Source organism: Pelophylax lessonae (genome assembly GCF_965119305.1).
Source record: "Pelophylax lessonae genome assembly, chromosome: 1".
NCBI classification, from domain to species: domain Eukaryota; kingdom Metazoa; phylum Chordata; class Amphibia; order Anura; family Ranidae; genus Pelophylax; species Pelophylax lessonae.
The window spans coordinates 454,003,343-454,015,458 of NC_138768.1; the positions used below are offsets into that span (position 1 = coordinate 454,003,343).

At 43.4% G+C, this 12,116-nt stretch overlaps 1 protein-coding gene across 2 annotated transcripts in view; it reads left to right on the top strand.

The window, feature by feature from the left end:
- The window catches only part of HOMER3 (homer scaffold protein 3), a gene marked incomplete at its 5' end in the record, with an annotated part of 299,617 nt that overhangs the window by 113,001 nt on the left and 174,500 nt on the right, over positions 1–12,116 (top strand). For both annotated transcript variants that reach the window (XM_082243055.1, XM_082243056.1), the window contains 2 exons: positions 8,026–8,182; positions 9,298–9,429. In XM_082243055.1, the coding sequence (XP_082099181.1) occupies positions 8,026–8,182; positions 9,298–9,429 (289 nt within the window). The remainder of the gene's footprint in view (positions 1–8,025; positions 8,183–9,297; positions 9,430–12,116) is intronic.

Sequence of the window (12,116 nt, forward strand, 5' to 3'; positions counted from 1 at the left end):
TCATGTGCTTCTTTGAACCCAGCCAGTGACAGCTGATCAAGGATATATATGCATAACCGACTAAGACTATTCAAAGTTTTAAGTTCACTGTAAATCAATTCAATTTCTTTGGCAGAGACTTGTCAGTAAAAAAAAAAAAAAAAAAAAATGCAGTGATATTAACGCTACCCCTTTATCTCTATATGCGAGAAAATGCTAATATTAAAGAGAAACCTTTCTTACCTTTTCTGTAGTGTCACGCAAAAACATAACTGGTGAACCAGCAGTTCCCATGCTACATGTGGTCAAAGGATGTCACCTCCCTCGGTTGTGCCAGACAGTCATCTATGGGCCCATCAAGTCTTTGGGTTTTCCCAAAGTTAAGGACATTTAGATGTTTACATATTCTTTTGTAAATGCTTTTCTCACTACAGGTGTAAACCAGCTTTAGGGTCCTTTCACACGGAGCGGACCGTTTTTTGATCCGCTCCGGCACTTTTTTTTTTTTTTTACAGACACGGATGACACTTGTGTCATCCGGTCCGTATTTCTGCTTTTCATCCCATCCATTTGCGGATGATAAATGGAGATAATGTATGTCAATGGGATTGCGGATGTCAGCGGATGATACCGCTGACATCCGTTTTTGCGTCTGTTCCGTTTTTTTAAACGGAAGAAAAATAGGGTTCTCTTCCGTTCAAAAAAACGGAACTGATCAGAAAGGACGCAAATCAGATGTCAGCGGATGGTCATCCGCTGACATCCGCAATCCCATTGACATGCATTATGTCAGTTTTTCATCCGCAAAAAAATGGGATGAAAAACGGACATACGGACCGCCCATGTGAAAGGACCCTTCGTAATGTAAAGTGGTTAACCACGCTACAGTATTTTCAAGCCACACCACCTTCTCTGTTTAACTATTAGGTATTTATTTTTTTAGAAAATTATTTTTATTAAGTTTTTCCTTGCATAGAAAAAGTAAAACAATACATACAATAATAACAACCCGATAATGAATCTCACCAGGTGGGTAAGCCTAACTAACCGAGAAAACTATCTGGGTATAAAAGAAAAAACATCCCTCCTTCCCATTTGTGCAACATTCCATAAAGTGTATAAGATAACCAAAAAAGGTTATTAGCCCTATCAGCTGAATACAACACCTTTACTGAGCATTAACTACATGAAAGCAGTAGGGATCCCTTAGCCAGGGGCAAAAACTCTAGTTCACATTCAAGAAAAAAGATCATAGCTACTACCATAATATAAAAGAAAACATCTCAACCAAGGGTGTCAGTGGCTGAAAGCCAACACTGCCATACTTTTTTGAACTTTTTGGGGCAGCCCCTACTCAAGTACGTGGCCCTATATAAAGGCAGAACCTTGCAATAATGCCCTTCCAGTTGGTTAAAGCGGAGTTCCACCCTAGTTATACATTTTTTTATAAAAATACCCCCTGGACAGTCAGGGCTAGCACATTCCACAATGGCTAGCCTCTGATCTGTCCCGGGTTGCACTTACCTTTCAGGAGAGATACTTACCTTGAAATTGTCTTGTCCAGCGCTGCCATCTCAGGTGTGGGCAGCTTGAAGCCAGCGCGATCCTCTTCCACGTCCTCTTCGGTCCTCTTCCTTCTTCTTCGGTCCCACGATGCACTGCACCGGCCCCGACGTCACTCCCGGGTCGCGCGCGTCATCCCTCCACAGCTTCTGGGCATGCCCAGAAGCTGTTTAGAAGGGAATGACGTGCGCGCCCCGGAACTGACGTCGGGGCCGGTGCAGGCGCAATGATTCCTGGGAGCGATGACGTTCAGCTCCCAGGAATCATTGCAAAAGCCAGGAAGTGACGAATCGCCGTGGCCGCCGAGGGGAGGAAGAAGGAAGTAAGGTGAGTATATTTTCTCTAAAAGGTAAGTGAAAAAAAAAAAATTGCGATTATCCATTTGTTTTTCAGGTGACCGGGAGCGAGAAGATGGAGGTAAGTATAAATTTCGGGTGGAACTCCGCTTTAATGAAGGAGCCTCTGGTTTCTTCCATCAAAACAGGATGGCCTTGCGAGCATAAAAGAGAGCAACTGGCAGAAGAGTCCTTTATGCCCTGCGTTGTGCTACCTCCTCCACTAGGCTTAGCAGACAAATCGAGACAGTTAAGGGGACTGGAAGGGAAAGCAAATCTTGTAGATTATGGGTAACTATTAGTTATTAAGGATGATGGGAAGAGTCAGTGATCAATTGCTAGGCACTGGAGAAACAGGTAATCCACGACTTTAGGAAGTAAAATCAGTATATGCATATCCGAGTGACTCAGGGCTCCCAAGGTGCTCAAAAGTACATCTTACATCCTGTTTTAGTCTACTATGGCTGGTCTATACCTTTTGAGAGGGTTCATTTTAAACTGTTCTGATTAGAAGAATAATACATGTTGGTAAATAGCCATCTTAGGAGCAAATATTAGTTGTATCGTTCTCTACTGTCACATGACATTATTGCAGGGGCGGACATACAGGGGTCGCAGGGGTCGCCATGGCGACCGGGCCCCATGCTGCAGGGGGCCCGAGAGGGCCCCCTGTGTGTATAGAAAGGATGAGCGGCAAGCGCAGCTGAGACCGGAGCTCCCCGATCCTCAGCGAGTTACAATACACACACGGCAGCTATTGCCAGCTTGTCTCTCTCCCCAGCTGCGGCTGCCTGCGTGCAGAGAGCAGAGACGAGCAAGAGACGAGCACTGAACCCGCCCCTCCCCCTTCCTGTGTGTTTCCTGTACAGCACACAGAGGAGAGGAGGCGGGACCAGCTCTCTCCACTTTTGCAGAGTCTTCAACAGCGCCGATCTGAGGTCTGTGATATGTATAATATAATACTAACTTGCAAGGGGGGGGGGGGTGGAGGTGTATGGAGATGGAGGGGTGTATGTAAAACTTCTACCACCCCACCCCTTTCCTCTTCATCCCCACTGTCCTCTTCCTACCATCCCATCCCTGTCATCTTCATCCCCACTGTCCTCTTCCTACCATCCCACCCCTTTCCTCTTCATCCCCACTGTCCTCTTCCTACCATCCCATCCCTGTCATCTTCATCCCCACTGTCCTCTTCCTACCATCCCATCCCTGTCATCTTCATCCCCACTGTCCTCTTCCTACCATCCCATCCCTGTTATCTTCATCCCCACTGTCCTCTTCCTACCATCCCATCCCTGTTATCTTCATCCCCACTGTCCTCTTCCTACCATCCCATCCCTGTCATCTTCATCCCCACTGTCCTCTTCCTACCATCCCATCCCTGTCATCTTCATCCCCACTGTTCTCTTCCTACCATCCCATCCCTGTCATCTTCATCCCCACTGTCCTCTTCCTACCATCCCATCCCTGTCATCTTCATCCCCACTGTCCTCTTCCTACCATCCCATCCCTGTTATCTTCATCCCCACTGTCCTCTTCCTACCATCCCATCCCTGTCATCTTCATCCCCACTGTCCTCTTCCTACCATCCCATCCCTGTCATCTTCATCCCCACTGTCCTCTTCCTACCATCCCATCCCTGTCATCTTCATCCCCACTGTTCTCTTCCTACCATCCCGCCCCGTCATCTTCATCCCCACTGTCCTCTTCCTACCATCCCATCCCGCCCCGTCATCTTCATCCCCACTGTCCTCTTCCTACCATCCCATCCCTGTCATCTTCATCCCCACTGTCCTCTTCCTACCATCCCATCCCTGTCATCTTCATCCCCACTGTCCTCTTCCTACCATCCCATCCCTGTCATCTTCATCCCCACTGTCCTCTTCCTACCATCCTATCCCTGTCATCTTCATCCCCACTGTCCTCTTCCTACCATCCCATCCCTGTCATCTTCATCCCCACTGTCCTCTTCCTACCATCCCATCCCTGTCATCTTCATCCCCACTGTCCTCTTCCTACCATCCCATCCCTGTCATCTTCATCCCCACTGTCCTCTTCCTACCATCCCATCCCTGTCATCTTCATCCCCACTGTTCTCTTCCTACCATCCCATCCCTGTCATCTTCATCCCCACTGTCCTCTTCCTACCATCCCACCCCTGTCATCTTCATCCCCACTGTCCTCTTCCTACCATCCCATCCCTGTTATCTTCATCCCCACTGTCCTCTTCCTACCATCCCATCCCTGTCATCTTCATCCCCACTGTCCTCTTCCTACCATCCCATTCCTGTCATCTTCATCCCCACTGTCCTCTTCCTACCATCCCATTCCTGTCATCTTCATCCCCACTGTCCTCTTCCTACCATCCCACCCCTGTCATCTTCATCCCCACTGTCCTCTTCCTACCATCCCATCCCTGTCATCTTCATCCCCACTGTCCTCTTCCTACCATCCCATCCCTGTCATCTTCATCCCCACTGTCCTCTTCCTACCATCCCATCCCTGTCATCTTCATCCCCACTGTCCTCTTCCTACCATCCCATTCCTGTCATCTTCATCCCCACTGTCCTCTTCCTACCATCCATATTGTAAAAAAAAAAAAAAAAAAAAAAGAATAGAGCAAATGCTAGAAAAATGTAATTAAAATAAAAAACTACTGACACCAATGGCAGAACTACCACACAAACATTGCACTTGCGACCGGCCCTGGCGTTTCGCCACCAGGCTGGGAGGGAAGGGCCCCGTCCGGGGGGCCCTTTATGGTTTCTTGCATCGGGGCCCTGGAGGTTCTAGTTACGCCACTGCATTATTGTACTCTTTTCTTGCATTGGCAAAGCTTTTACTATTTTGTCTGTGTACATTCCTATTTAACAGTGCTCCGTTTAGGATATGGTGCACTTAAAACTCAATATACGCATTATATCTCTTTTATTGCAATTCATGTTACCACTATTCATAATTTAAATGTCACTGCTAGATCTCTCAGCAGTGCGATAACACATTTACCGCTCTGGTTTAAAACCCAGCATGCAGATCTGCTCTTTTGAAATAATGTTGCAGAATACCACTGAAATCAGAATGCAATTTCACAATGGTAATTGCCCAGCAGAAGATACTGACTTATTGTGGTATCCTGTATGTTAAAGCTCATACAGAAAAAAAAAATTTAAAGGTAATATTTTTTTGTAGTTTACATTTAAAAAAAAAAGGTGTTTTTTTTTTGTTTTTTTTTTTTTAAGAGGTTTCCAAGAAGTCCTTATCAAGTAGAAATCATTTCTACATTTTTTTTTTCTTGAACAATACTTGAAATCATCTATTTCTATGCTACTGCATTACTCTGTGGAATTAGATATAAAATCAGATTCCCCCTCCCCACTAATAGGAATTATTAATATTATTGAGGATTTATATGTCTTCATGTGCCTTGCTGACCTATAAAAATCACCAGCTAATGCAGTAATATATTCACTGAAAGTTAATCATATTTATTATAATTATTATTTTACAGGAATTATACAGCGCCAACAGTTTGTGCAGCGCTTTACAATATGAGGGAAGACAATACAGTTACAATACAATTCAATACAGGAGAAATTAGAGGGCCCTGCTCGTTAGAGCTTACAATCTATAAGGGAGGGACAAGTGAAACAAAAGGCAATAACTGTGGGGGATAAGCTGATGGAGAAAATGGAATTATAGTTGTTTGGTGTTGGTAGGATAGGCTTCTCTGAAGAGGAGGGTTTTCAGGGATCATCTAAAAGCTAATAGAGTATGAGATAATCGGACAGATTTGGGTAAGGAGTTCTATAGGATTGGAGAGGCTCTAGAAAAGTCCTGGAGGCGAGCATGGGAGGAGGTGATGAGGGAGCTAGATAGCAGGAGGTTTTGAGAGGAACGAAGAGAGCGGTTAGGTTGGTATTTTGAGACTAGGCTAGTGATGTAGCTAGGGGCTAAATTGTGGATGACTTTGTAAAATGTTGTTAGTATTTTGAATTTAATTTGTTGGGTCAGCGGAAGCAAGTGGAGGGATTGACAGAGAGGAGTAGCGGACACTGAGCGATTGGTAAGGTGGATGAGTCTGGCAGCAGCAGTCATGATGGATTGAAGGGGGGATAGCCTGTGTATAGGTAAGCCAATGAGAAGGGAATTGCAGTAGTCGAGGTGTGAGATGACCAGGGAGTGAACTAGAAGCTTTGTTGTGTCTTTGGTTAGAAAGGGGTGTATTTTGGAGATGTTGCGGAGGTTGATGCTGCAAGATTTGGACAGTGATTGGATGTGGGGCTTGAAGGAGAGTTCAGAGTCCAGGACAACACCTAGGACCTTGGCATGCGGGGATGGGCTGATAATTGGGCCATCGATTTTGATAGAGAGTTCAGGGGAAGGGGCACATGGTGGAGGAAAAATTATAGGTTCGGTTTTGGATAGATTGAGTTTGAGAAAGTGGTGTGACATCCAGACTGATATATCTGATAGTAAATTAGTGATACGTGAGGAGACTGAGGGAGTGAGCTGAGTGGTGGATAAATAGATTTAGGTATCGTCAGCGTAGAGATGGTATTGGAATGTATCTGGTGTAAGTAACACAATTAGTCTCGATACCAGCCAACTGTAATGCCCTGTAAAGTGGCAACCAGGTGGGCAGAGAAAAAGGGCTAACATTAGCAGCCAGTCAGACTGACAAGGAACATGTGAACTAAGGGAAAGAGCAGAGTGAGCAGAGGGCTGACTTGATCACTGTGCCGCTGCTTCGTTAGGTAAGTTAGGTAATATATGTACCTTACTCTCAGCTCCCATACTTCAGAGGCTGGCATCACCATTGTTCTGATGAGATCCCTGGGAATGCTGAGAATCCCAAATCTCCTAAGATCATACTCAATTCCCTGAAATCTTGCCAGAAGTATGGTGACTTCACCCTTGTCTAGGTACTACAGTTGGAAACCGGTGTAAAGCAAAGATAACACATTTTTCTTTACCCACAAGCTTTTTTTTTACATTTTAGTTTTGCATGGGGCAGGGGGACGCTTTGTAAATAAGCATACTATGTATATTTAGTGCAACGTCTACTTTCAAGGAAAAGTGCACTTTCACTTGTTTGCCTTATAAGATGACCTAATCAAGTGAGAAATATTTACTTCTTGCTTGCTGTATTGTTGTTTACTCAAAAAATAGCATCCCATAGTTATTTTTTCTCAACAAGCAATATTTGAAAATGTACTATTTGTAAGAATGGATACTTGTGGGTCTTTATAGGCACAGAGGCTCTCAATTATAAATAGTTTTCTGCCATTGCAATTGTATGGATATTAGTGGGATATCTATTTGATAGTTTTTATACTGATATTTATATTTTGTACTCTATAGACCCAAGTACTATGTTCAGATTTATGCCCTGAGGAAGGAATTGTTGATGTTCCGAAACATGTTGGATATGAACATGGATATATCAGTGTGAGCATATTGGGTTGGACATTATATCCTAATACCCTTTAGGTCACCCTGATTAAACCCGTGGTACACTATGTTGCTATTGTCAATTTTATTCCTATGTGAAATAAACACTATGTTTTTTATATTGATACTTCATGTTACTTATTGTCTGCCCTTAAAGTCCCATCTGGGTTTTTCCTTTCTCTATGTCCTATGTGTTAGGGATGTGGCAGTCAGTCCTCTAGGACATGTACACACTAAGCTCTATATATACTTCTACTTTCTCAGTTATAAATAAAACACTTTAAGAGCCGGTTCACACTGAGGCGATCCGACTTGCCGGGGCCAGTGCGCAGCGCGCACCGCGACCTCGGAGCGACATGCACGGACTTCATATCATTGAAGTCAATGCCGGTCGCTCCAGGTCGCCCCAAAGTAGTACAGGACCCTTTTTCTAAGTCGCGCGATTCGTGTTGCTCCTATTAGAACGGTCCTGTGCTAATCTATGGCAGGCGACCCACGGCGACTTGTCAGGCGACCAAGTCGCCTGACAAGTCGCCCCAGTGTGAACCAGCTCTGAATAAATGATGTTGCCTGCAAAGTTTATTATTTTGATGCTCTGTGTTTGTATCCAAAATCAAGATTTGGGGAATTCATTTTGTTACCTACTGTAGCAATGGAAAAGTGTCACCATGGCTGAGCAGTTGTCTTTTCTTTACAGGGAACAACCCATTTTTAGCACCCGAGCTCACGTTTTTCAGATAGATCCAGTTACCAAAAAGAATTGGATTCCAGCCAGCAAACATGCTGCCACTGTGTCCTACTTCTATGATGCCACAAGAAATGTGTATCGGATCATCAGTGTGGGTGGCAACAAGGTAAGCCACAATACATCGTATTTAGAAAGAATGAAAGTAGAACTAAAGGCAACATTTTTTTTTAGTTTTGGATGGAGTGGAGGGGGATTAGTACACCTGCCTGTTTTTCATTGCTGTGTTCCCAATGTTAGGGAGATTTACCCTCTCTATTTGTCCTGTCTACGATTATCATCGAAAGTGAAAGTAAAATAAAATCCCAAATTTGGGGTTGTCCTGAGAAAAGTAATAAAAGGGTAAATCTTGCAATGGGAGCACTAGTTTTGGTTCCCTGGGGATCCCCAAGGGATTTCCTAATTTGCAGGGATTTCCTCTCACTTCCTGTTTGACTATGGGATAGGAAGTGAATGGAAATCTCTGAAATGGGACACAGATGGAAAAATAAAAATCTGACAGGGGTTACATAGTTAAGCTGGTTAAAAAAAAAAAAAAAGAAACAAGTCCATCAAGTTCAACCAACAGGGAAAAAAAACCCCCAAAAAAATGTACACAAATAGAAAACCTCCATATACACAATCCTATACCCGCAGTTGATCCAGAGAAAGGAAAAATGAAAAGCATTATCCAATTTGCTACAGCAGGGGAAAAAAATCATATCTAATCCTCCAAGAGGCAAATTAATATTTCCTAAATCAACTTTACCTATAAATATTAGTATCCAGTTGTATTATGTTTGTTTAGGAAAAGATCCAGGCCTTTTTAAACATTAAACTACTGAGCTGGCCTTAACAAGGTCTAGAGGGAGTTTATTCCACATTTTCACAGCTCTTACTGTGAAGAAGCCTTTCTGTCTTTGGAAATTAAATCTCTTTTCCTCCAGATGTGGATTGCCCCCTTGTCCTCTGTGGACCTTAAAGTTAATAATTACATCAAGTTCACTATATGGATCACTTATGCATTTATACATGTTGATCATATCCCCCCTTAATCTCCTCTTCTCAAGAGAGAATAAATTCAGTTCAGTTGATCTTTTCACATAGCTCCTCCATGCCTCTTTGGTTGCCCTTCTCTGCTGTACCCTCCCTTTACTCTATCCAAAATGATGAAAAAAAGCTTTGCCTATAGTTCTAGTTGAAAGCATAAAAAGCATTTTCTAATCACCTGTCTTATTTGTGCAGGCTATCATCAACAGTACCATTACTCCAAACATGACCTTCACCAAAACTTCACAGAAATTCGGACAATGGGCTGACAGTCGAGCCAACACCGTGTATGGTCTTGGCTTTGCTTCTGAACAGAACCTGTCTCAGGTAAATCAGGACTTGCATGCCTAAATACCTTCATATCTGATGGAGAATGGTTAATGTAGCATATGTAAAATTTATTTAAAATGGGTCCCAGTCTGTTATTGCTTTACTTAGTACTGAATAGAAATGCAAACAATACAAAATAAGGACTATAGACATTGCAAGTAAGATCATCAATATCAGGCATGTCAAACTGGTGTTTCATAGACATGCTTGCAACTCTTTGCTCCTTCTGTGCATCCCCAGTTGTTCTGCAGATCTTAAATTGGAACTTTTTCCATAACAACTAAACAAAAATAATGTTTTTTTTAGCAAAAAAACATAAATTCCCCATTAATAATATGCTACCAAAATGAGTGTGTTCTGTAAGTTGTCTCCATCATTGTTCCTGTTTCTTCTTGCTAGAGGCTGCCATTTTGCCGAAGCCCAGAGCCCCTGGACAGCAGTAAATCTTTAGACTGTGAGCAGATCGGCCTCTACAAATTCAGCACAGTGCTTAAAAATAGAGATCAACTGAGCATGTGCAGCACAGAGTGAGACAGTGCATTTATTACTGGATTTTAAACAGTATAGGCACTTATTTTGCAAAAGGGGCCAGCCTAAAGTGATCTAGCAGGACTTGGCTAAAGTACCACTTTCTTAAATATTTTGCATTTCAGGAAATATTTATGTTCTCATTCTCTGGAATTAAATATTGTAAATTCCATTTTTTGCGATAATCTTAAAACTCGAATGTGCCATAATCCTTTTCTGTAAATAAGTAGGTTCTGCTCTCATAGTGTAGGAACTGTGAAGATTTAGTTCTCTCAGTCCCACTGTTTCATCTGAGTTTGACATACTTGATCTATATTTTTCCTGAGCGCTAAGCCACATGTGTCAAACACAAGGCCGTGGGCTGAATCCAGCCGGGCCATTTCACGTGGCCCTCGTACCTCTGCTGCAGCTACTCCACCCCCATGTGTCTCTGCCCCCACCTTTTCTCAGCAGTCGGCAGCAGAGAGGAGGACATTACTCCTCTGCCAGATTCTGCACTTCTCCGTGCAGCGGTGGAAAGATTTGTCTCTACCAATCCCCCGCCTCATCTCAGCAGTTGGCAAAAGTGTGGAGGATATAGCTCCTCCTACAGATCCTGAGCCTCTCTGTGCAGCTGTAGCACCCCCCTGGTCTTCGCCTGCCCGGGTCTCAGCATTCAGCAGACTCCGGCAGCTGACTTCAAACTTCCTCTGGTCCTTCCTTCAAACCGTGCACCTTGTGCTACCCAGCTCTGCCCCAGCTGCAGGGGATCCACTGTGATGTTCACTAAGGGAGGGTGGGGGACTCTTGACTTCTAATGGTGGGGGGGGGGGGCTCTTTACATCTGATGTGAAGGGGGTAGGGTGCTTTGGACATCTAGTCCCACAGATACAACCGGCCCTTAGAGGGCAACCATAATGCTGATGCTGCCCATGATAAAATTAAATTTGACACGTCTGCGCTAAGCTAAAGATCTGACTATTTTTACAAGTCATACTTGTGCCACACAGTTTAGTAAGCACCAAATCTCAAGACTGAGCATAGTAAAGCACAGATGCAGTAAAATATGAACATCCACCATTGGAATTTAAAAATGTAAGCAAACAGTGAAAATTAAAAAATGTAAATGTGTACTTGAATTTCAGGGACAAATTAATCAACATTGGCACAAAGCGTCCACTACAGGACTTACAGTATACTTTGTACATGCAGGAGAGTACATCCACTTTAATATCCATGTGCTACAAAACATTACATTTTCTATTGTTGTTCTTACGTAGAACTTTTAGTCGCGGTTCACATATGTGCGATGACAGACATCGCATGTGATTCGGAACGCACTGCTCTGAAAATCACATGCGAGGTCTGTGCGATGCAAATTCAGCCATACAGATTGTATGGCTGAATTTGCATCTGATTTGGACACAACACGCACTGGACCCTTTTTTGGGTCCGCAGAAGAATCGCATCCCAAGGTGGTTCACACCTACACGATCCGATTCATGTCCGAACTGATAGCTCGCACTGCAATATGCAAACAGATCTGGGGGCGTCATTAACTTTGTATTGACACCCCCAGCGAATCGCATATGTGAACTGCCTGCGATTTGAATGTGATGCGGGAACCCGTAGTGGATTCGCAGGGTTCCTGAATCGCATATATGTAAAGCACAGGTCATATGAAGCCTCTTAAAACACAAAAGCAAACTGCAGTAGACTGCAGATTTCCCCCACTGGCAGACACTAGGAGCTCCAAATGGTATTGATGCATGTTGCTCCCCCAATCTTTGCTCAAGGAAAACATTGAGAGGCTATGGACAAACTATGAGTATCCCTTTTATGTTAGGAAACTATATGTTACTATGGCATTGTCCTATAAGACAGACACATACAAGACAAGAAGAGTAGAATAGAATAGAACAGAAATGAAAAGAATGAAGAAAAAAAAAATCTTAGGGATACCATATTTTGGGTTCAGACTTAAAGGGTGCACACTACTGATCTAAAACATATCATTGTGGTAAATGCATTAGAATGCCTGAACGCCTGAAAAAACATGCTTAGATATATGGTTAGTAATAGGTCATATGAACCTCATCTGTAGAATTACATATATCGCCCACAGAGATGTTTTATTGAGGTTAAATATGTGTATTGCAGAGATTCACTGACCCACT